Source organism: Pelodiscus sinensis, chromosome 25 (genome assembly GCF_052426305.1).
Source record: "Pelodiscus sinensis isolate ZL-2025 chromosome 25, ASM5242630v1, whole genome shotgun sequence".
Lineage (NCBI taxonomy): Eukaryota > Metazoa > Chordata > Testudines > Trionychidae > Pelodiscus > Pelodiscus sinensis.
In genome coordinates this window covers 10716048-10738203 of record NC_143076.1, presented here as the reverse complement: position 1 = coordinate 10738203, position 22156 = coordinate 10716048, and the positions used below count along the sequence as shown (strand labels likewise).

The window sequence follows — 22156 nt, the reverse complement described above, 5'->3', positions numbered from 1 at the left end:
GAAAAGAGGAGAGAGATGCTGACCCTGTAAAACTGGTAACTTCTATTTAAAACAAAATACACATTAAGTCTTCCTAAATTACTAGATGCAGGAGACGTTTAACTGGGGCCCTTTCATATATGAGAATGTTACAAACAAGAACCACCAGCGTACAGCACAGACAAATACTTAAACATGCCAATGAAGTCTCACATGGTATGTACTGGCGTTCCATGTGCTATGGCAGCCAAGTTTCTAACCTATTTCTTCAATCGTGTTACTCAGAAAGGGACATGGCTGCCAAACTAAATTAATTTCACATGAAAAAACAAGCAAAACCACTAATAAGCTTTATACCTTTGAGCAGAAATATTAGACCTGACTGAGCGCTTGAATCCTTCCCCTAATGAAATCGTTTTAAAGGAAAGAGTAGGAGTGTTGACCTTTCAGACTGCATTAAGTAACCAGAGATGTGGCCTCTTTTTTTTTTTCTTCATGTTACAAAGGGGAAAAACACACACACACAAATATCTGAGGTTAACTGCTGCTGAACCCTGGAAAGAATGGCATTTCTGGAGGGTACAAGGTTTACTTCTTTCCCACAAAGATTTTCTGCATATAAGGAAATGAAGAAGATTCTTCCCCTCTCTATTTTTTCCATACATCCCAAAACACCCCAATCCAAAACATCTCTTGGGTATCTCTAGTACTCACTATCCTCACTGCAAAATTTGTTTACGTTGTATATCAATAACATGGTATCTCATGTCAATCAACTTTACCTCAGTCTTGAGTGTCTTTGCCCCACTATCAATACTCTCAGGCTCTTTGCTTTCTCACTGAAAGTGGGGATGACAAAGAAAATGGCTTTGCTATGATTACTGATATTGCTGGCAGTATTTAAAGAAGGAATGCCTTCGCCTATTGCATGGTCCTATCAAAGGCACTGTTGTTCTGGTGTCCAGGATACTTCTGCCAAGAGTTATCCCCGACTGCCTCACTGGTGGCATTCAGCAAAGCAGTGCTGAATGAAAGAGTTTCCCTCCCATCCTCCTTCTCAGTAATGGGATGTCTCTGCAATGGTCCCCACATGGTTGTTGCTCCACACAGGAAGATACTGGGCATGGGTACCACATCCCCTTCCCCACAGTGCAGTGCTGAGCACCACCATCAGGCCAACAACGGGAGGAGATGGGGACTTTTAAAATAGCCAATTTGTTTAACAGTTTATTTTTTTGAATTGTGAAACTGAAGAATAAAAAGTTGCATATAGGGTGGGGGAAGATGTACAAAGGAGGCTCAACACATATCAGGGTCCTGTCTTTAGGAATTTAAGGGGATAGAATGTTCTTGACGTGGGACTGATAATTATGTGTGTTACATTAGTACCTAGAGCAGGGGTCTCAAACTCCCAGCCCATGTTCTGCCTGGAGCAATTGCGCAATTTGGCCTGGGACTCCTGGCGGGTCGAGGGGGATCCTGTCTGTTACTGGCCCCCAACCACTGCCCCTTCCCACCACTGCCTCGTCCTCTCCCTCCATGGCACACCGTCCCCTGAGCAGGCAGCTTTGGGGATCAACAGGGGGATCTGGCACCGGGAGGTGGAAGCAGTCCTGTTTCCCATGGCAGCAGGAGCTGGGCGGAGCGGGGGGAAGCGGAGCGCATGGATGGGCTCATTCACTTTCCTATGCTCCACTTCCCTGCAGCTCTGACCCCCACGAGGAGTGCAGGGGAGGGGTGCGACTGCTGCCGCCATGCGACACAAAGCCTCTCCTCCCGCCATCCCCAAATTCACATACTGGGGGCCAGGGGCCCTGGAGCAAGAGGGCGAAGCAATGGTGGGAAGAGGTAGGGCTCGGGGGCCAATAATGGACACCTCCCCCAAGCCTGCCGGGAGTCCCAGGCTGGACGGTGCAATCGTTCTGGCCAGGACTTGCTCAGGGGCCAGGAGTTCAATGGTGGGAAGAGGTGGGGCTCGGGGGCCAATAATGGACACCTCCCCCTAGCCTGCCGGGAGTCCCAGGCTGGACGGTGCAATCGTTCTGGCCAGGACTTGCTCAGGGGCCAGGAGTTTGAGATCCCTGCTCTAGCGGTCCAATTGAAATCAGGGTCCTGCTGCCCAAGGCACCAAAGGAACGCTGCTCACAGGTTGCCTCACGGTGTCACGCTGGGGACAGGGAGTGCGCCTGTTACTAATAAAATTATCAACCCACTTTTAAGAAAAATTGGCTAATTATATATTTCTCCTGAAAATATTTTATATATATATATATATATATATATATATATATACACACACACACACACATACATTAATATAATGGGCTATCCAAGTCATAGCTAGATCCCTTCCATCTCCCAATGCATTAGCCCATCTTTCTTCCAGCTGACAGCTACATTTTGTTTGCATGGGAATTATGAAGTTGTTTTCTTCATTTTTGATCCCGGTTGTATTGCCATACAGTGATCTTAGCATCTTTGGCAGAAGAGAGATAGAATGATCATTGTCTTTCTTTCCTAGCTGCATTTATTTTATGTTTAAAGATCTTAAAAGCACATGTTTCAATACAATTCTGGCTTTCTTGAACATCTCTCAAAGCATCACAGCTAGTCACTGGCTTATATGCAAAAAGGAAGAAAGCGAGAGAGAGAGAGAGAGAGAGGAATAAATGAAAACGTACAAGGGGGGAAGTAGCTCCAGGACGCTGGACGGGCTCCGTGGGCAGGGGATACTGGGAAGGTACAATTTAAAAAAAAAAAAAGAAGAAGAAAGAAATGGTTAAAACATGGACCCATTCAAAATGGGTCAATTTCAATTCAAGGTTGGCTAGACTGCACGCAGTGCCATTTCCTTGCCAACCCACCTCTAGACAGACGTACATTCTGGACCCAGTCAATTCTGCAAGGTGCTGAAAACCTTCTGAGAGATGCTCAGTGCCCTGAACCCCACTAAAATCAACAGAAGTTCAAGGGACTCAGGACCTAACATGGATCCTGATTCAGAAAAACACTTGAATGTGTTTTAACTTTTATCTTATCCCAACTGAGCAACACTCTTGAATACAGTCTCATTAATTTTTGATCTGAGGAAGTGGGTCTGGCCCACGAAAGTTCATCATCTAATAAACCATCTTGTTAGTCTTTAAAGTGCTACATTGTCCTGCATTTTGCTTCAGCTACCGCAGACTAACATGGCTACATTTCTATCATTAATTTTAATGGGATGCAAGTATGTATTTAAGGTAATGCATGTGCCTTGTCAAATAAGAACCAGGCATGGGAACTGTATTACCTCTCTAAAGATGGACAGTTCCAACCAATAATGAAAACTACTCCAGAGTTTGCAATATTAAATTTATAAAAATCACATACTTCTCTACCCAATTGGGTCCCTTTTTATGTTTTAGTTTAGATCATTTCAGCGGTTCTAAAGCAAAAAGATACTTTAAACTTACTTCTCTCAGTCTGCATTATAGCCCACAAAGATGTCAAGAAAAAGGCAGGGCTTTGACAACGGTTACACCAGTCACAGAATCATAGAAGACGAGGATTGGAAAAGACCTCAGGAGGTCATCTAGTTCAGTGTTTTTCAAACTTAGGTCATGGACCCAGCAGCAGGGTAAGCTGCTGGCAGACCTGCACCATTTCGTTTACTTAATGTGTCATAGTCATGGAGTCTCACAGCTCCCATTGGCTGTGGTTCGCAGTTAAGTAAACAAAGCAGTGCAGGCCTGCCAGCAGCTTACCCTGGCGGTCCAGTGATCCAAATTTGAAAAACGCTGATCTAGTCCAACACCCTACACGTAGCAAGACCAACCCCAACTAAATCAGCCGAGCCAGGGCTTTGTCAAGCCAGGGCTTAAAAATCTCGAAGATGGAGATTCCACCACCTTTGTAGGCAACCCATTCCATGCCCACTGCAGAGAAGCGAGAGTAACATTGGTTTGTTTTTATAATTAACTTAAAAAAACAAAAACCAATAAGCACCCAGAAGCAATTTCCTACCAGATCAGATCACTTTAAAACTGGGGCTTAAACTAGTTGACTTTGAAGTTTTAAAATTATCATGAGTACACAACCAGGTGATATCCATAACAGTTGAGACATGCACAGAAAAAATAACTAAATAATTAAAATTCATAATTCATTTACCAATAACATGCATGCGTAGAAAAGGGTCCCCAGTCCTGCCAGGTGTGGACCAGCAGCAGCACATATTAAATTCCAAGGGAGCTGAGAATATGTAACATCTCATAGAACTGGACTCTTAAGTTTGTCAATATTAAGAGAATACTTTCAGGATCTTACACGGTTGAACCACATGTATCAGCCCCAGGCGTGTTAGTGCATTTGGCTCCTCTCCAGTAGACACTGAAAGTTTAGTCTCAAATTGGCTCACTGACATTCCAATATATTTTAGATTTAACAGGAAAGTTATACATTACAAACTCAGTAATTAATTATTTTTAAAATCATGATTGAGGATTAACAAACATGGCCCTACACTGAATTATAAATGTTTTAGCAATTAATGTGTATTTTGTCTAGAGCAAAAAATCTATTTCCAATGGGCATTAACCAGCGTTAACAGGCCTACTTAACCTGTGATGTTTGCTCCAATCACCTGCAAACTCCACTACACCCTAAACAAAACACTTCATCATTGTCTACAGAGTTTACAAGGATCTTATTTTAATGCAGGATCAATCTCTTCCGAGTCTGTTTTGTTAGCAACCATCTCTGAAACAACTGCTGCAACTCAGTAAATTTCTTTGCATTTTAAATTAGATCCACCTCCAATACTCAATTCATACTGCAGACCTGGATTTTAAACCCTTTTAAAGTCCAGAGGATTATCTGAATCTGGAGTTTTGATTCATCTTCATTATGACGTTAAAAATATTTATTTATGGTTAACTACTTGTATCACGTATCAAAATACAAGCTAATCCTCATTAAGGCTTATATATAATTATATATTAGGTGTTGAGCCTTAATGAGGATTTGCTAATATATATGTGCAGGTATATAGTAGATAAGTAACTGTACCTTTTAAGTCGAAACAAAATGAATTCCTTGGTCGTAAACAAGGCAACTATTCCGGTTAGTGGAGACATGGCGAATGGGGAGTTTTAAACAATTCAGAGCTTTGAAAGAGGAATGAGCGAGTGAGAAAGATGTTCAGCACCAACTCACCCATTCCTCCTCCACTGTGCTCAGAACTCCATGCTGTAAACTGTGGATGTTTATGCTGTTTTCACACTGGCACTATTCTCCCCTAAATTATGAGGCAACACTGTTCAAACGCCTTCCAAGAAACTGTTGAGCCAAAGAACTTCTGAGAGAAGACTTGGTAAGCAAGGCTTTATGCAGGATGAGACACACAGTAACAAGTTAAACGTTAACATGTGAGACATACAATGAGTTTATGCCATCGCTGACATATCTAAAGGTTAGTGATCAAAGACAACACATAAAAAGAGATGGTGCCTGTAATCATTATAATGAAAATCAGACAAACTGAGATGATATGAACAAATTCAGATCCTGTTCTCAGACACACCTACTGAAGATGAACAGTACCAGGGATGAGAGTAATGAATAACACTTGAAAGGCACTTCTAAACGTTTCATTTAGAGGAAAAGCACGGATTGTTTTCCCTTAGCTAAGCAGCAGGCTGAAAGTTCAGAAAGTTCATTTCTCACCAGGAAGACGAAGAATATCTGGAATTTGTGTATCATCTTTATTTCCAAATGTCCCAAAACTCGTGAAAAACTACAGACAGGAACTACAGGTTGAACATCTCTAGTCCAGCACCCTTGGGACCTGACTGGAGCCAAATCAGAGAATTTACTGAACCATGGGAGGTCAGTATTGTCTAGCAGCATTACTTGGTCCTTAGAAGACATTTAGGGGTAAATAAGAGCTAAATAATAACACTGAACAGTGAGAACTAGGATTAGTGGCTGTAAACAAACTTTATGGGACCATGGGAAACTTGGCAAAACCCATGTTAAGTGGACATCCAGCTAACTTTGGATGTTGCTGGACCAGAGAGTGCTGAACTAGAGAGGTTCAGCCTGTATAGCACCATTCAAATTCAATCACCTTTTGGGTGGGAAGTACTAGCATTAAACAGCGTATACCAACACTACATAATAATTTGGGACAGCAAGTGAAGACTAAAATACCATTGCCAAATGAAATGGAAGAAAGTGGCTTACAGTTCCTATTTGTTACTTGTACAAATAGGAATTTGTTCCTATTTGTTACTTGTACAAATAGAAATTTGGCCAACACACCCTTGCTGAGTTTGTAATAAACAGAGGCACATCATCACTCGTGGGTCTCAACTGCAAGAGCAGAGTGAGATCTGGGCAAATTATCTGGTAACTCCAAATTAATTGTGAATTTGTGTTGAGTTCAACCCCACTTGAACTGTTTTCCAACTTCTGGGTAGCTAGAAATTCAAAATAATTACATTATTAGTTCACCCCAAAATGCCTTTTTGTTTTTTTGTTTACATTTTTCAAAATTGCCAGTGGACTAAAAAAATCTATTATTTGACCCAGATCTTATTCTGTGATTTTGGGCTCATCAGAAATAAGCCAGGGCACTGGTAAATACAAATTCAAAATGGACAATGCTACTCAGAAAATACCTCTTACCAAATCCTGAAACACGTATCTTTTCTTTGTTTACAGAACAAATATTGAAACATACTTGAAGTTAAAGCAACAAATGGTCTGGTAGCACTTTATAGACTAACAAAACATGTAGACGGTATCATGAGCTTTCGTGGGCACAGCCCACTTCTTCAGATGACCGGAGTTTTAAGTTTAGGATGTGCAGACCCAAAATAAATGGGGGGGGGGGGAGAAAAAAAGGAGGAGGTGGGAGACAGAGAGCTAGAGGGAATCAGTAAGTATCTGAAGATTGGGTAGTTACTTACTTCAGATACTTGCTGACTCCCTCTAGCTTTCTGTCTCCCACCCCCACCTTTTTTTCCCTCTCCTCCTCCCCCGCTACTTATTTTGGGTCTGCACATCCTAAACTTAAAACTCCGGTCATCTGAAGAAGTGGGCTGTGCCCACGAAAGCTCATGATACCATCTACATGTTTTGTTAGTCTATAAAGTGCTACCAGACCATTTGTTGTTTTTTCTGTACAGACTACCTCGGCTACCCCCTGAAGCTTTTAAAGTTAAAGTTCAGTATTTATAACCTCTTGCTGGCGATAAAGATCTTGGCTCTAAAAAACTAATTCCAAGCAATATAAGAATCCTCTTTAACTATCAAAAATTGGGCTGTTTATTTTAAATTAAGAAGGTATCAGTCAACATATATGTCTACACATAACTACAAATTCTGAATTAAAGCAGGATTGATAGAAATTTAAAGCTTTAATTTCACAAATTAAGCCAAAAGTATGATCAGAAATGCTAGTTTTAATTACAAAAATTTATTGTAGCAGAAGCATTTTCTTTCCTTTTCTTAGTCCTTTGAGTTTCAGAATAACTGGATAACCTGGATACAATTTTAATTTAAGTCCAGGTTTCCTGTTATTCTTTAGACAGTAATTCATCTAATATCTTTGGCGTTAGCACAAACTTCTATAACTAAAGAAACATTATTTCTAAACACAGACTATAACTAGTCCCATTTCTCTTCTTTAGCCTACTACATCTCATTTTCATTTGAATTTCACTCATTAATTGTACTTCATTTAAGCCCAACATGGCATTTTATGACTCTATTAAAATGTTACTCCCATCACCTCTGCAAATCAAGATCTTAGTAATTATGAATAATAATAAATCGCAGGGCAGGAAATTATTTGCTTTTCATCTGCTTTTCATTAAATTACTTAATCCAGCCAAATCTATGAGCAATTAAACAACACAATCACTTCTATGTTTGTAAATTCCTTCATGGAAAACAACCTTATGCTGTAGATACAAAACATCCTGATTGTTTCATGCACAACATTGTGATTAAGGAAACAAAAGTCACATTTTGCTAAATATGCCTTACTGAGTCCAATTCTAAAACCTTAGATTTATCTGAACAGGATATTCCATCCAGAATTAAGTAAGGACAATAGCCTCAAGCAGTGCTTGTTGTAAAAGCATCTCTCTGTTCCCTGAAAAAGCTAATGGTAACTCGCAAATAATAGACAATTAACAGAAATCTGAAGTGAATTTTAATGCATTTGGAAATTGGTTGGTAAGCTTGAGTAGTGCATTACATTCACAGAACACCTACAACATGGGTAGCAGAAACACAGATTTCTCCACACTGTCCAACCAACGTAACTTTAACCATGTTCTAGAGGGACAGCTTTTAAAATGGAATGTATATTTCAGTCTCCAGGCCTTGTCTTCTCAGCTGAGCCAGTAAAGTGCCAACTAAGGATGTTAAAATGCAGCTAACTGACTAGCTGAGTAGTCGATAGGCACTTCCGCATTCCGCCTTTGAAATGTACAAGAGTCCCCAGTGGGGGTTCTTGTGCATTTCAAAGCCATGGAGCCCAGGGTCAGCAGTGGGGACTCAGAGTCCCCCACTGACTCCAGGCTCTGTGTGGTATTTCCCCAGAACCAGGGGTCAGCTGGGGACTCCCCAGCTGGTTCCGGGGAAATGCTACACGGAACCCAGAGTCAGTTGGGGAAGTCCCCAGCTGACCCCGGATTCCGAGTAGCATTTCCCCAGAACCCCCGGTCAAGTGAGGAGTCCACGGCGCTTAGCATTTTTAAGGGGTGGTACTGCACATCTGAGCTGCAGATCATCTGTACGGTGGCTGCCCCTTTGAAACACCGCCTTGGAGTTTCAAAGCGACAGTGACGCACAGCTGATCCCTGGCTCAGCTGTGTGGTGCTTACACTCTGAAGTACCCCTGTCCCCCCAGTTCAGCAAAGTACCTAAGCACATTCAGAACTTTAAGAACATGCTTAAATCAATCCCTCTTCAATAAGGCAGTTAAACATGTTCAGAAGAGCATCACTGGACCAAGACTCTGGTATTCTTCAAGATGCTGAATATAAGGCTAGAGAGCAAATTTTCAAAAAGCACCTAACTGGTTTAGGAACCTAAATTTCACTTTCCAACGGCACTTAGAAACGTAAGAGCCAAAATATCACTGTCACTAAGCTTTTGGCTCCTAATTGCCTTTTGAAAATGAGGCTTAGATTTTAAAATCATGTAGGAGTTGCAATGCTTAGCACAGCAATGCATCCATGTCTTTAAAAATCTGGGCCTAAAATACCTCTCCCCCATTTATGAGGTTTCTTACAATTGGACAGATGGTAAATGGAACCTTAACAGTAAAAATAAATTCCTGCTTAATGTAGGCTTTAGATATGGGTTTTTTTATTGGTAGGCTTAAGTAAACCCAGAATCTTTGGGGCCTACTGTATTTATGGAGCTCTGATTAAGGAACGTTAACAGTTATATCTAATAACCCTTTCATATACTAACTGTAAGAGAGTTAGCACTTTTTATACTGAATCTAAAACAACTGTTTTCTTTGATTGTGAAAAAATACATCTCTCCAGTGTGCTGTTAAAGCCAAACATAATCTATTAATCTATGCTGCTTCATTACTGCTCATTAAAGCTTGTAAGAAACTATTCACCAGCAATTCATGACATTTAATTTTATTGCCTGAGCCATATTTAAGGATAAACACTTGCAATTGTAATTGTCTTCCTTGGCCCAACTTATATTACGGTCTAAAGTTTCCTTTCTTCTACATGCTCGGACTGATAAAAAGCACGGTTGGAGAAGTGCATAATGATCAAATTCAAGTGATCAAATTCAAGCTTTGAGAAATGCATACTGGATTTACTGAGCACAGGCCTTCTGCAATGACTTGACTTGCTAATGAGCTGTGCGACAGAGAAGCTAACACAAGTGGGGTCTGACATTCCTGAAGAGGATGAAGGTGGGGCAAGGGCGGAAAGTATTCTTTTCAAAGGTTCAGCCATTCAAAGCATGCAGTTTGATGCACTGCATAGATACCGTAATGCTCATGACTCTTTACTGGTGAGCGAGAGGCCCTGAGTACTAAAATAGAATTTGCCAAAACAAATTTCACTTAATAAAATCAATCCCTGGAACCACAATTTTTTTTAAAAAAAGGATCAGATTGGCACTCTTGGCAGATAAGATATGTCTTTAAGGTGGGTGTTCTTCCAGGCAATCCCCAGAAAAAGGAAAAACCCTTCATTCCCTATCACTCATTTATCCTAGACAGATTGCTTGCTGCTACGCTGCTTCATTTTAACATAGATGAGTGATTTCAAGATGTTTCCTTTGACAGCAGTTAGGATGAACTTTTAAAGCAGGATTAAAATTTAAAAAAAACACAGCAATCTCAGTACCATTAGGATGTGTAGAACTACACGGGGTTTGACTGTGCATGCACATGCACGAGTCGCTGAAGTTACTCCTGATCTAGATTAGTGGAACTGAGAGCAGAATCAAGTCCAACACCTTTGTCCCCATTTAATTTTTCCTTGCTCAATGTATTTCAGCAACAACGGTCCTGCACTTTATGTAAAACCTAAAAAAGGAGGATGTGATTGGGACTGGGTTTTGGATTTGCAGATCCAGAATCTAGGGATGATTAGGATTTGAATTTTATTGTATCTAAGGGCTTGTCCATATAGGGAATATCAGGAAAATTAATCCTAATTACCTAACAGTATGAATTTAAAGTGGATTGGTTAAACCACACTGAATTCCTGTGTGGATGCTTTAATTCAGAATGAAAGTGACAAGGGAAATGATATTAAGATCACTTTAACTCTAAGTAAAGTGCCCACACATGGATTTAATGATGTTTAACTAATCCACTTTAAAAGTTAAGTTTTACTGAGTGTCCCTGTGTAGACAAGACTTCATTCCACTCTCAAGTCCCACTGTATCTATCTCCCCTATTGTATCAAAGCTGACATTTGGATCATCCCTATATTCCATACAGAAAAAAAAAAATACACTACATTCTGTCAAAGGCAACAAAAGTAGGATTGTTGAAAGGAGCAAACTCAGAGTTTGGTGAAGGGAACCCAGAACCTTGGAAGTCTAAATATTTCAAAATACATATGAAATGAACATTGTTCTTAACTAACAAAACAAAGGGAATGCAAGACGTTCAACAATGAGAACCACACAGTACAACGCAATATATGAGTGATGCAGAGAAAAGCAGACCATGAGAAGCATAAAAGTGGCACATGGAAGAGAGGACTTCCATAAAACGTCTTGAATAATTGCACACACATATACCTGGTTTTGGCACAGAGTTGGTCATAGATTGAGGAACTTTGTCGTTAATTAGTTCAACACACTCACTCGGAAAGAATCCCACCTGTATAATGAAAACAGAAACAGGGAATGAATGCAAAATATTAAGAACAGTATATAATCAAAGCTGTGTATAATACCAATTATTGTGTACGAGAAGCCACGTTTCAGTTACTTTTTCTCTTTAAGCCTAATAGTATACTGTTTTACAACTGTATGCCACGTGCAGAGGACTGGACTTGATGATCTCTCAAGGTCCCTTCCAGTTCTAGTATTCTACGATATACATGGATTAGTATTAACAATATGATATTTCAAAAATGATGTAACCAGAGAGTCTATGTGCCAAGTACTTAGTATTGTACAATACACTAAACTTTTTTATAAATATGAAAGCTTTTTCCACAGGACATAAATATTTCAGCTTGCAATAATCTATACATTTGTACATACAGATGAGATGGCCCGCAGGCTCAAGTGAATCCTGAGATATGTAGAGCCCAGTTCTATTCTATACCGGGGTTAATTTCAAACACTGTCCATGCTATCGAAAAGGAAGCATGTGTCAGATGAATTAAAAATGTTGGGAATACTGATATATTTTCCATTCCCACTGCATTGCATTCATATCTTTTATTTGTATTGCTTTTTAAAAATGAATTTAAATACCAACTAATATATTGTGCATTTTTCTATCATAGTTGCTTTCACAATACCCTATTACAAAAATGTGCCACTTCTGGCTCAGAGAGCACACGAGGGAATGAACGAAGCGGTACTTTTTATTTTCAGAGTTCCTAAAAACACCAAGATAGTTACATCATTTTTTCTAGACATCTTAAAACCCACTACACACCGTGGTTTCTTTCCAAAGAAAACGCGGCACATGCTCAGGGCATCTCCAGCTCACCAGGCTAACAACAAACATTATTAAACTGTCATTTAAAGGGAAGTATTTTTAGCTGTGTTTGTCTTGAGATGTTCCTGAATTTACTTTGCTGATACGAGGTCTAAAGACTTATATTTTGTAACTCAGTCAATGTTTTCCCCAGTTTCTTAAGAGATCATTCTTTCAGGGTCACAACCGATGCTTTATACTGTACCTTGCTTTGACCCACTTTAAATCTGCTTCCTTGACTTCTATGCAAAGTTTTCATGATTTTGTACAAATAAGTGAATTTAGTCCCAGAGTTAATCTCAACAGATGCAACTGGGCACTATTAGAGCATGATCCAGGATTAAAGGATTTGGTACTGTACTAAAATTAATAGTGGGGATGATATATGCTTAGATAAATGCAAGGTCATCTGAAGGTAAAGATTGCTACCTATCTTAAATCAAGGGAGGAGAGTTGGAGTTATTGTGACACAATCATTAATAATGTTTCTTTTACCACTGTAATTATTCTTCAGCCTAAGTTTTTACACCAGGCTCGCAGCATCTCCTGATGACAACACTAGAAGACACATGAGGATCTTAAACATCTTTATGGGGAATCTTTTCACACCTTAGTGACTCCAAGCAAAGAGGAGGCATTACTGCTCTAACAGCTACTGATCAAAATGAAAGCATTTATCATGGGGCATAAATCTCATCCAATAGATGCTCACCCCTTTAAAATGTATTGGTGAGCAACCTGCAATTTTAAAACTGTATTGCTAGCTTGGGTTTCCTTATAATGACTTACTGCCTCATTGACAAGTTAATGTCTTCGGTTTCACATACTAATGTAATTATTTCAGAAACAGTACGACTGAGATGGAGGAGAGAGAAGAGTCCCTCTCTAACATAACATCAGGGAGACCAGTGGAATTTAATTTACTTACTCTGTTCCCATTGCTTCTCCTTGGTAGACAGATAAATGTACACTCCTTTCTCTCTCCTGTTCTCCCAGCTCTTTTTAAAAAGCTGTATTTAAGCCACAGAGAAACCCATATAAAACACCTTTTCTGGTAACAGAATTCAAGAGGATGATGCTACGTTGCACAGTGCCAAACAGGGATCTTTAGGCTGACAACCTAATAAACCCCACCGTCCATCTTCATTTGACATCGAAAGCATCATCATGTATTATCTAATGCAGAAGGTCATCCCACCCTCCCGCTAGTATATGCCGCACCGTGAATTGTAATAGGAAACCCTTCTTCAGGGTGCAGAGAAGCACCCTGATTACTGCACAGACTCTGACCAGAGCGTAAAGGTCAGAAATTCAGTTGTATTTTCTACCACATTTCAAGGCCATAATCCAAGCTGAATTTAAGAAGAGCCTTCACACCATGCACAAAATTTACTTGAAAAAAAAATCACCTGCTGCAGCTTTTGCTGTATTTTAACATGAAAAATATGTATACGGGATAGCTGAGTTGTATTGCTTTGAGGAGGTGTTTCACCTATGGAGTGTTCCCAGACAAGGGACAATACTGATTCCCTATTGGCATTAGAAATCAAAAAGGTACAGAACAGGCCCTTCCACACAAGGAAATTAGATTTGTTTTGATTAACTAGCCCAATTTTAACAGTGAATAGCAACATAACTAGAGCTGGGACCCTCCAGTTCTATTCCTGACTTGGTCACAAACTTACTGTGTGTGAAATATCCACCAATACAGACTGCCTGCCCCAGCTGGTATGCTCCATGTCAGACCTTCACCACGTGTCCTGCACACATACAAATTTTGTGTCTGCATCTGCAAAAATGATCCATGGACATCCACATCCTCAGATATCTATGGATTTGCATAGCTCTACACATGAGGTTTAAGTGAGGCTGAGGTCTCTGCATGGACATGAAGTCCATTTTATGCAATGCGACCTCAAGCAAGACTTATATTGTCTCTCAGTGTCTCAGTTTGCTTGTCTGAAAGACACTGATTCAGGAAATCAAGGAGGGTATGCTTATAGTGTGTGCCTAAGCGATTTCCTTGAGTGGGAGTAATCATTCTTCCTTTGCAGCTGGAATCTGACGTCTAATGAATGCTTGCAAAGCATTCAGTGAAAGGGTCTACCGAAGGGTAAAGAAACTATTATTAAGACATTCCAGGGTGTTGCCACAATTCCTTGTATCACAGGATACTTTGAGAGATATAAGACCTTGTGTCTTCAGGCACCCTACTATATAGATGTAAGACATTATTACAATGCCTGGAAGTATCTTACTGCTATTATAAACATTTCCATCTCTCCCTCCCCTCCAAAAAGTGCGTTGGCCATGATATTTACCACCCCACCTCGCTGTGAGTTCCAATGGCCAAGCCGCAGCAGCCTTTTGGAAGTGCTTTTTTATAATATTATAATCATCTCACTTTACCTTGTTGCAGTGTCTTATCTAAAACGTAATCTGCCTCTCAAGGGTACTGCTGCTTGCTTGTGCTAATAATAGATGCAAGCACCTAGAAGATACTGGGAAAGAGGAAGCAGTCCAGAAGCAAGCAGGGTTTGGAAGGAACCCTGATACTGCTTTTTTAAAGGCCTGGTGCAAAGCTCCCATCTCTACCATCCCACGGGGTAAGCTGGGACAACGGGACCAGCATAAATGCTGCCTCCTCCTTGACACAGGGCAGATGCACGAAGGGCGTGAGAGAAGGTTTGACAGGGCCCTGAATCACCACCCTGAGGACTAAGTGAAGCCAGCTGAGGGATAATTGCTGCTTCCAGCTGCAGGAGGGAGACGGGAGCTCCTGCCATAAGGAGAAGACACAGGGATAGAGGATTGCAACCTCGGTCCAGGAGGAGAGGTGGGGACTTCTGGAAAGGGAGATTGACAAGAACTGCTTGAACTACCCAAGTTCCCTGAGGAGGGCTGGGCTCCCGCCACAAAGAGATAGACTGACTGTGAAGCTAACCCTGAGGTGAACTGGAACAGAGGTTAAAGGGCTGGTTCCAGAAAGCCAGAAGCACCTTTTATTTATTTGGAACTTTTTGCAATAAACAGGCCCCAAAGAGAGGATTAATAAGTCAAGTATGAAGAGTGCCTGAAGTGGAGTTACAGGCTTCCTGAGAAGGGAAACTGAGGCATGGAGTATGTACAGCACCATACAAATACAGCAGGAGGCACTATCGAACAGGCACACCCTACAACAGACATACAATATAGGCCAAATTGCTAACGGAACTGCAGACACTAATCTGACTAGTAAACACTCCAGCCACCAACTATGGGCACAAGTCAGAGTCAGTAGCAAAAGGACTCAGATTTGCATCCAGTCTGAAAATATTTCCTCTTTGCAGGAGGTTTCTGTGTGCTACATGGTGCTCAGTCCTGCACAGCTGCAAGAAGGGGAAAAGAGGATACAGCCTCCCCACTGAAACAAAGACAAGATACAATCCCACCCTTCATACTACTGGCATCAAGGGTTGAGGGACTTGAATGCCAACAGCATTGCAAGAAACGGCAGGACTGGGTGGGGGAATGGCCCAGGCTCACCTAACCCTAACTAAATAACTAGCTAACTAACTAACTAACTAACTCACACACACACACACTTTTGTCACATACTCACAAAAAGTGCAGTACTTCCACTCAGCAAAAAAGAACAACTGTTCACAGTGTAGGAAGCTCCTTGTTGCCAGGTCTAAACTCAGATGCAATGTTGTCTAAACTGTTATTGCAATTGGCTCTTCAGATCCTGCAGATGGAGGTTGATGGCTGGCAGAGAAATGTTGTTACTAGTGATGCATTCAGTGGCTCTTCCACAATGCCTGTGTCACAAGTGATGTCTTTCTCCAGCCAGATGGCAGCCCCCAGCATTGGTTCTCAAACCAACACACACAAGCTAGAATTCCAACTTAATCTCAATCTGTTTTTAAAAACCTGAGTTTGCAAACTGTCCTAAATTCACAGAAACGGGCTCTGCTCTCCTGCATTAAAACATTTTGTTTTTCTCTGAAAATGTCAACGATATTGCAAAATTATGCACAAAGCAAAACTAATGGTCTGTTTCTCTACCTGACCAATCAAAGGCAGATCTATGGGCCCTTTGGGGAATGCTGTACATTCTTGAAATCCCAAACAGGATTAGGAAGCAATTTAGCAAATCTTAATTGTGCTCCGTATGGAATACAAGTTAGAGAGGGCATTCGAAAGGCCAACTGTTCACGGGTCTGGCTTTCAACAGAGACCTTATCGAGAATGGCAAAATGTGCCAGTGCATCTCAAAAATGGCAAAGAAAAAGCAATTGTCTCCAGCGTTTGAGTTGTTGAGGACTGTGAGAATGGAGTGAGAGACGGAAAGAACAGCAGGATGAAGGAAAGGAGGGGGAGAAAACACCACACTGAACAGAATGAGGAGAGAGATACAATGTGGAGGAGATTGTGCTTGGGGAGGGGAGTCAACAGGACGGGGGAGGACTCAGTGTTCCAGGAAGGGGCAAGGTCTCAGTTGGAAGGGGTTGGCAGCCAGCCCCCAACACTAACTGAATGTTATGGTGCCTACCCCCGCCAGCCCGTAGAGCTGTCTGGAGTGAGCACCAGATGGTGCTCCATGCCAGGGCTCCGGCCTTCACCACCCACAGGGAGTCCTCCAGGCCCGTTATCACCACCAGGCCTTAGGGCAATTGTCCCCTCCATCAGAAGGCCTGCCTTGGGGAATAAAGTGAATGTAATGATTCATTAAGACACATGAATGTAAACGTCAATGAAAACGACATTAAAAACTCCACGTTACATTCTTCTCTGTCTTGATAGGTGCAAATAGATTATAAAAGCTACTCATTGAACAATTATGAACAGCAAACACAAGAGGGAGATGCCATGTATTGAATGAAGGATATATTATTAAAAGTGTAATGAATAGATGTATTAACACATTGCAGATATGGGTAGAGCGCAATCTCAATGATTACCAGCACATCAGTGAAAGAAGCTACAGATGGTTATAAGCATCCCAGTGATCTGTTGGATCCAGCTAATTAACTATGCATAAGCAAATGCTTATTGGATAGTCAACAGGATAGTCGACTAGTCACTTCTCTGCCTCCTTACCGCCACTATCAGAAAGAGGCAGCAAGCGAGGGGGGAGGGGAGGAAGGGAGTGCTTAAAAGTGGCAGCGCCGCAAACAGCCCGGGGCCAGCTGGGAACTCAGGGTATGTCTACATGGCAACATTATTTTGAAATAACTTAGCGTCTACACAGCAGGCAGTTATTTCGAAATAATGTCTTACTCCGACTCCAGTAACCCTCATTGTAGGAGGAGTAAGGGAAGTCAGAGGAAGATGCTCTATTTCAAAGTAAGTGCTGTGTAGACACTCCCCATTTCGAAATAAGCTACGCAACTGACTGGGCTGTTGCTACACTTCAAAGGCAAAGGTGCCCTTATTGACTAATCGAATAGCTGAGGCAAATTGCATCGACTAATTGATTTAGCCAATTAATTGAAATTTTATATCCCTACTCTCAATACAAATGGTCATTAGACATTTGGGGGCAATCTAGTTCTGTTCCCATGACATGCCCATACAAACAACCAAAATTAGACAATTTGCGATGAATAATCCACAGTCAGCCTAGTCTGGCTCCTCTACTCTACTTACCTGACAGCAGGGGTGGGCAATAATTTTTGATGGGGGACCACTCCAAGATTTCGGTGAGTGGCTAAGGGCCACACTTTTCTATAGAGGGGGTGCAGGGTCTGGGACAGAGATTGGGTACAAAAGGGAGCTCGGGGTAGGCGACTGGGATGCAGGAGAGGGTCTATAGTCTGAGAGGCAGTTTAGGTGAAAGAGGGGGTTGTGACCTCAGCAGAGGATTGGGGTGCAGGGTCCAGGAGGGGCATAAGTGCAGGAGAGGACTGTGCCCTGGGAGAGGGGCACAGGAGGGGATAAGGTACTAGAGGCAAGCTCTGGCCAGGAGGTTTTATGCACTGCTGCCACCTCCAGCAAAATCTCTCAGGATATGTATACACTGGCTTGTTAATTTGAGCTAGGTAGGCAAATCAGGCAACCAGAGTTGCAAATGAAGCCCGGGATTTAAATACCCCGGGCTTTATTTGCATGTTCCCATCTGGCCGCCATTTTTAAATCCCCCTTAGTTCAAACGAACTGCCCCCGGCTACACGCGGCAGTTTAAAGTTAATCCGAACTAAGTCCTTAGTTTGGATTAACTGTTACACCTCATTCCACAAGGAGTAACAGTTAATCCAAAGTAAGGACTTAGTTCAGATTAACTTTAAACTGCCGCGTGTAGCCGCGGGCAGTCTGTTCGAACTATGGGGGATTTAAAAATGGTGGCCGGATGGGAACATGCAAATAAAGCCCGGGATATTTAAATCCCGGGCTTCATTTGCAACTCTGGTTGCCTGATTTGCCTACCTAGCTCGAATTAATGAGCTAGTGTAGACATACCAATAGGAGCTGAGAGATTTTGCTGCAGGCCGGGGCAGCGCACAAAAGATCTCCCCTCCCCCCCACAGTGCCAAGAGCCACAGGGAGCGGCTAGCTGCTTTGAGCGGTTCTGCTTCATGCTACAGGGGAGGGCAGGCCGGTTTAAAAGGTTGGTGGGCCAGCCTCGGCCCACAGGCCACATCTTGCCTACCCCTGCCTTGCAGAATCCATTTGCTAGATAGGGGCTTCTAACCTCTAACCCCATGGCAATTTTCTCCACAACTGCCCTACGGCAGCTCTCTCTCTGGGTTGTAGATATTCTGGCTATACTTAGATGTCATTATGGCACTAATGAAACACAACACCCCTTGTCAAACATGAACATTCACCTACAGTCTAAGCGGTCAGGAATGGGCTCTAGAGAGTGGGAGGAATTAGCCACCAAAATTGAAGTAACGAAAACTTGACACTTGCCTTACAATATTCAGGGGGATCATGTGGAATCAGCTCCCTCATTCCAGAAATTCCTACTAACTGCCTGTGATCTTATTTCTGATCTTCATTCTGTGACTGTTGATTCTTCCGCCAGACATGACGAAACTGCAAACGTTATCTGCACGCAAACGCACACACTGTCAAGCTGGACTTTCCATTTACAAATTTCTGGTTGCAATGTACTGGATCTTTTTGTGCATGTGAATGGTGAGCTGATTTCCTCCAGATTGCTTAATGTGTGACAGGAACACTTAGCATGGAGCCAGTGGTACAAGACATGCAGGAGGGATGCAATGCTCAGATGGAGCAAAAAGAAATTTAAAACATCAGGTAACTGCCTGCTATCGATTGTCATTCACGTGCAATTGACTCATGCTACCTTTGAAATTTCATCTTATTCTGTGTTGCTTCCTCAACATTTTTATTTCATCGAGGCTCTCTTTTCCCCAAGACAACCACAGTTTGGACTAGGGCCTTGCCCATTTTATAATTCTTCTTCCTGCTTCTTCTGAGATGTCCAGAGGTCATTTCTGCACCTTCTTACTTCCATAATCTCTTTTCCTCACCTACAGAACACTTTCCTTTCCCCCTGAACCTTTAAACCAACTCTTCTGTGTTCACTTTAGATTTCTCATTTTGTCCTGGTACAAATGACTAATGGAAAGACAAAGAAAAATACTGTAATAAGAAAAACCCACAAGTTTTTCTTATATCCTAGAGAAAGAACACGAGAGAGAAAACAATCCAGGGAAACAATATCAGTTCATTCATGACAGACAAGACGTTTACGTGGTCAATATTTCTGATAAGAAACAACTAAACAACAGTGCAACCTTTGATACCACCAAGCATAATAAAGAAAATCCCTGAAAGAGGCTATACCACAAGGCCTGATCCAATACAAGTTAAGCATGTACTTAAATAATTAAGTACAAGAGTAGTCTCATTCGGCTGGACTTGGCTCTTGCTACTTTCCATAAACAAGTCCAAGGTTTAGTCCTTAGCTAGTGTGTGTTCACTGCCGAAGCATCAGCTGGGGAAAACCACCTTCTTTAGAGTCAGTGTAAAGACTCCTTCAAAAAAACAGACAGTCTCTGGAACATGTCATGAGCATAGCTATTTTAAAAATCAAAGCCATTGCGTATATCACAGGAAAAAACTGAAGGTGGCCAGTCCCTTAGTTTAGTCACCAGCCTTTCAACACTGGGATCAAAGACTGCTACCACTAGTGCAAAATACAATTTGCTTTAAAATAGTCAGAGAAAACAAATGAAGAGAGACTTTGGGTACGTTTAGACTGCAGGCTTTTTTTGGAACAAGCTTTTCTGGAAGAGATCTTCCGAAAAAAACTTCTTCCAGAGAAGAGCAACCACACTGCCAAAGCGCATTGAAAAAGTGATCTGCTTTTTCAAAAGATAGCGTCCACACTGAATTTAAGCCTTGATTACTATGGACAGAGTGGCCACTAGGGAACTTGTGCTTTTTCCTTTTTTCTCTTCTTCTGAAAAAACTCCCTCTTCTGTGCCCACACATCTTTTCCTGAAAGAGCTCTTTCTGAAAAGGCATTCTTCCTCATAGAATGAGGTTTACCAGTGTTGGAAAAACAGCTGCGTTCTTTTGATTTTGAAGTTTTTTCGGAAAAATGGCAGTTTTTCTGAAAAAAACTGTGTAGTCTAGACGCACCCTTACAGTGAAACCTAGTTTGCTAATCTTAGTTTGAAGAAACCACCACTCACTATTTATTTTACACAGTTTGTAAGATTGGAACATGATTCTCCCCAACCCCAATGGGAACAGAATCATAATGAACTGGCAAGAGCTAATAGATCTCCACGGATTTATTTAATAATTAGCATTATTTACCTCAGAGTTTTTTGATATAAAATGGGAACTGAAAATGTTTGCTTATCCATAACCATTGGAAAGTGTTACATGGTTTAACATAGCTTCTATAAGGGCCAGATTTGTTTTGTGAATGTGCTCTTTTATAGCATGTTACAATAACACTTTTAACCAATCATAGCACATCTCTAGGCTTACTATATTGACAGCAGGATAAGACCCCCCCTCCCACACACACACACTTTCTCCTGTAGTGGACAGTAATGCCAAAAAGCTGTGCTAACTCAAGAAACTGATTTTTTTCCTACCCTCATACCAATAGAACTTAAAAAAGACATATCATGTCCTTGGTACAGCTATGAGATTTGTGATCATTTCTTTCAGATCCTGTTTGATGGAAATAAACGATCATTATCCGCACATTGCTAAGAGATTAAAGACTAAATCCTGCTTGGTCCTACAGAAAACTGCATCCCTCAGTAAACCTGTTTCACGGTTGTGAGCGAACTACCTAACATATGTAACAGCTGCAGCATTTGCCTGTGTAATAATTCCACTGTCAATGTCTGACTCACTGCTTTGTGAAGAGCTGGGATATGCTGAGGACAGAAGGTGCAATTAAATTCCTAACTCTTATCAACTTTAACTATTTTTTTATATTTCTGCAGTTGTTGGGATATGTGCTGTGAACTGACTGCATGTGCATACAGATGAAACCATTATCTCAGGGTTATTCAGCACTATCTCTTTTTACCAGTCTACTACACAAGAGCCCATTCAATTTATTCTGCTTTTGGCAGCAGTAGAGACAGGAGTGCAAAGGAGCCCTGGGCTGCAAACATATATCCCTGACTCATTTATGGCTTTGATAATCAATGATACTCTTTGCATATGGTGGTAGATTCCAGCAACTTTCATGGAAATGCAGTGCTTATCTGCTGAGTCACCTTGATGTGAGATGTTTGATCACTGTGTATAATGATAACGGTTGCTGATTCTAAGACTTTCATTCCCATGGGAGGGTTTAGACTAGAGTATTTTTTTGAGACGGTATGAAACAGAAAGGCCTTGCACGGAAAACCTAATGAACTGCCCAGTTGAGGGAGAAATCTTAGGCTGATATTTACGTTTTGTTATTTAAGTTCACAATAAAGGCAAACTTCAAGAAGTGGGTAAATTTGGGCTCTAGTCAAGGTGTGTGCCATCTGTTCAGAGCAA

The 22156-nt window shown here is 41.4% G+C and overlaps 1 protein-coding gene across 13 annotated transcripts in view; it reads right to left on the bottom strand.

The window, feature by feature from the left end:
- Positions 1-22156, bottom strand: part of ARHGAP32 (Rho GTPase activating protein 32) — a 472553-nt gene that overhangs the window by 86553 nt on the left and 363844 nt on the right. For 11 of the 13 annotated variants that reach the window (XM_075909245.2, XM_075909242.2, XM_075909249.2 and 8 more), the window contains 2 exons: positions 11266-11347; positions 2661-2711 (listed from right to left, as the gene is read on the bottom strand). In XM_075909245.2, coding sequence (XP_075765360.2) covers positions 2661-2711; positions 11266-11347 — 133 coding nt within the window. The remainder of the gene's footprint in view (positions 1-2660; positions 2712-11265; positions 11348-22156) is intronic. The other 2 variants (XM_075909252.2, XM_075909253.2) reach the window with 1 other exon arrangement.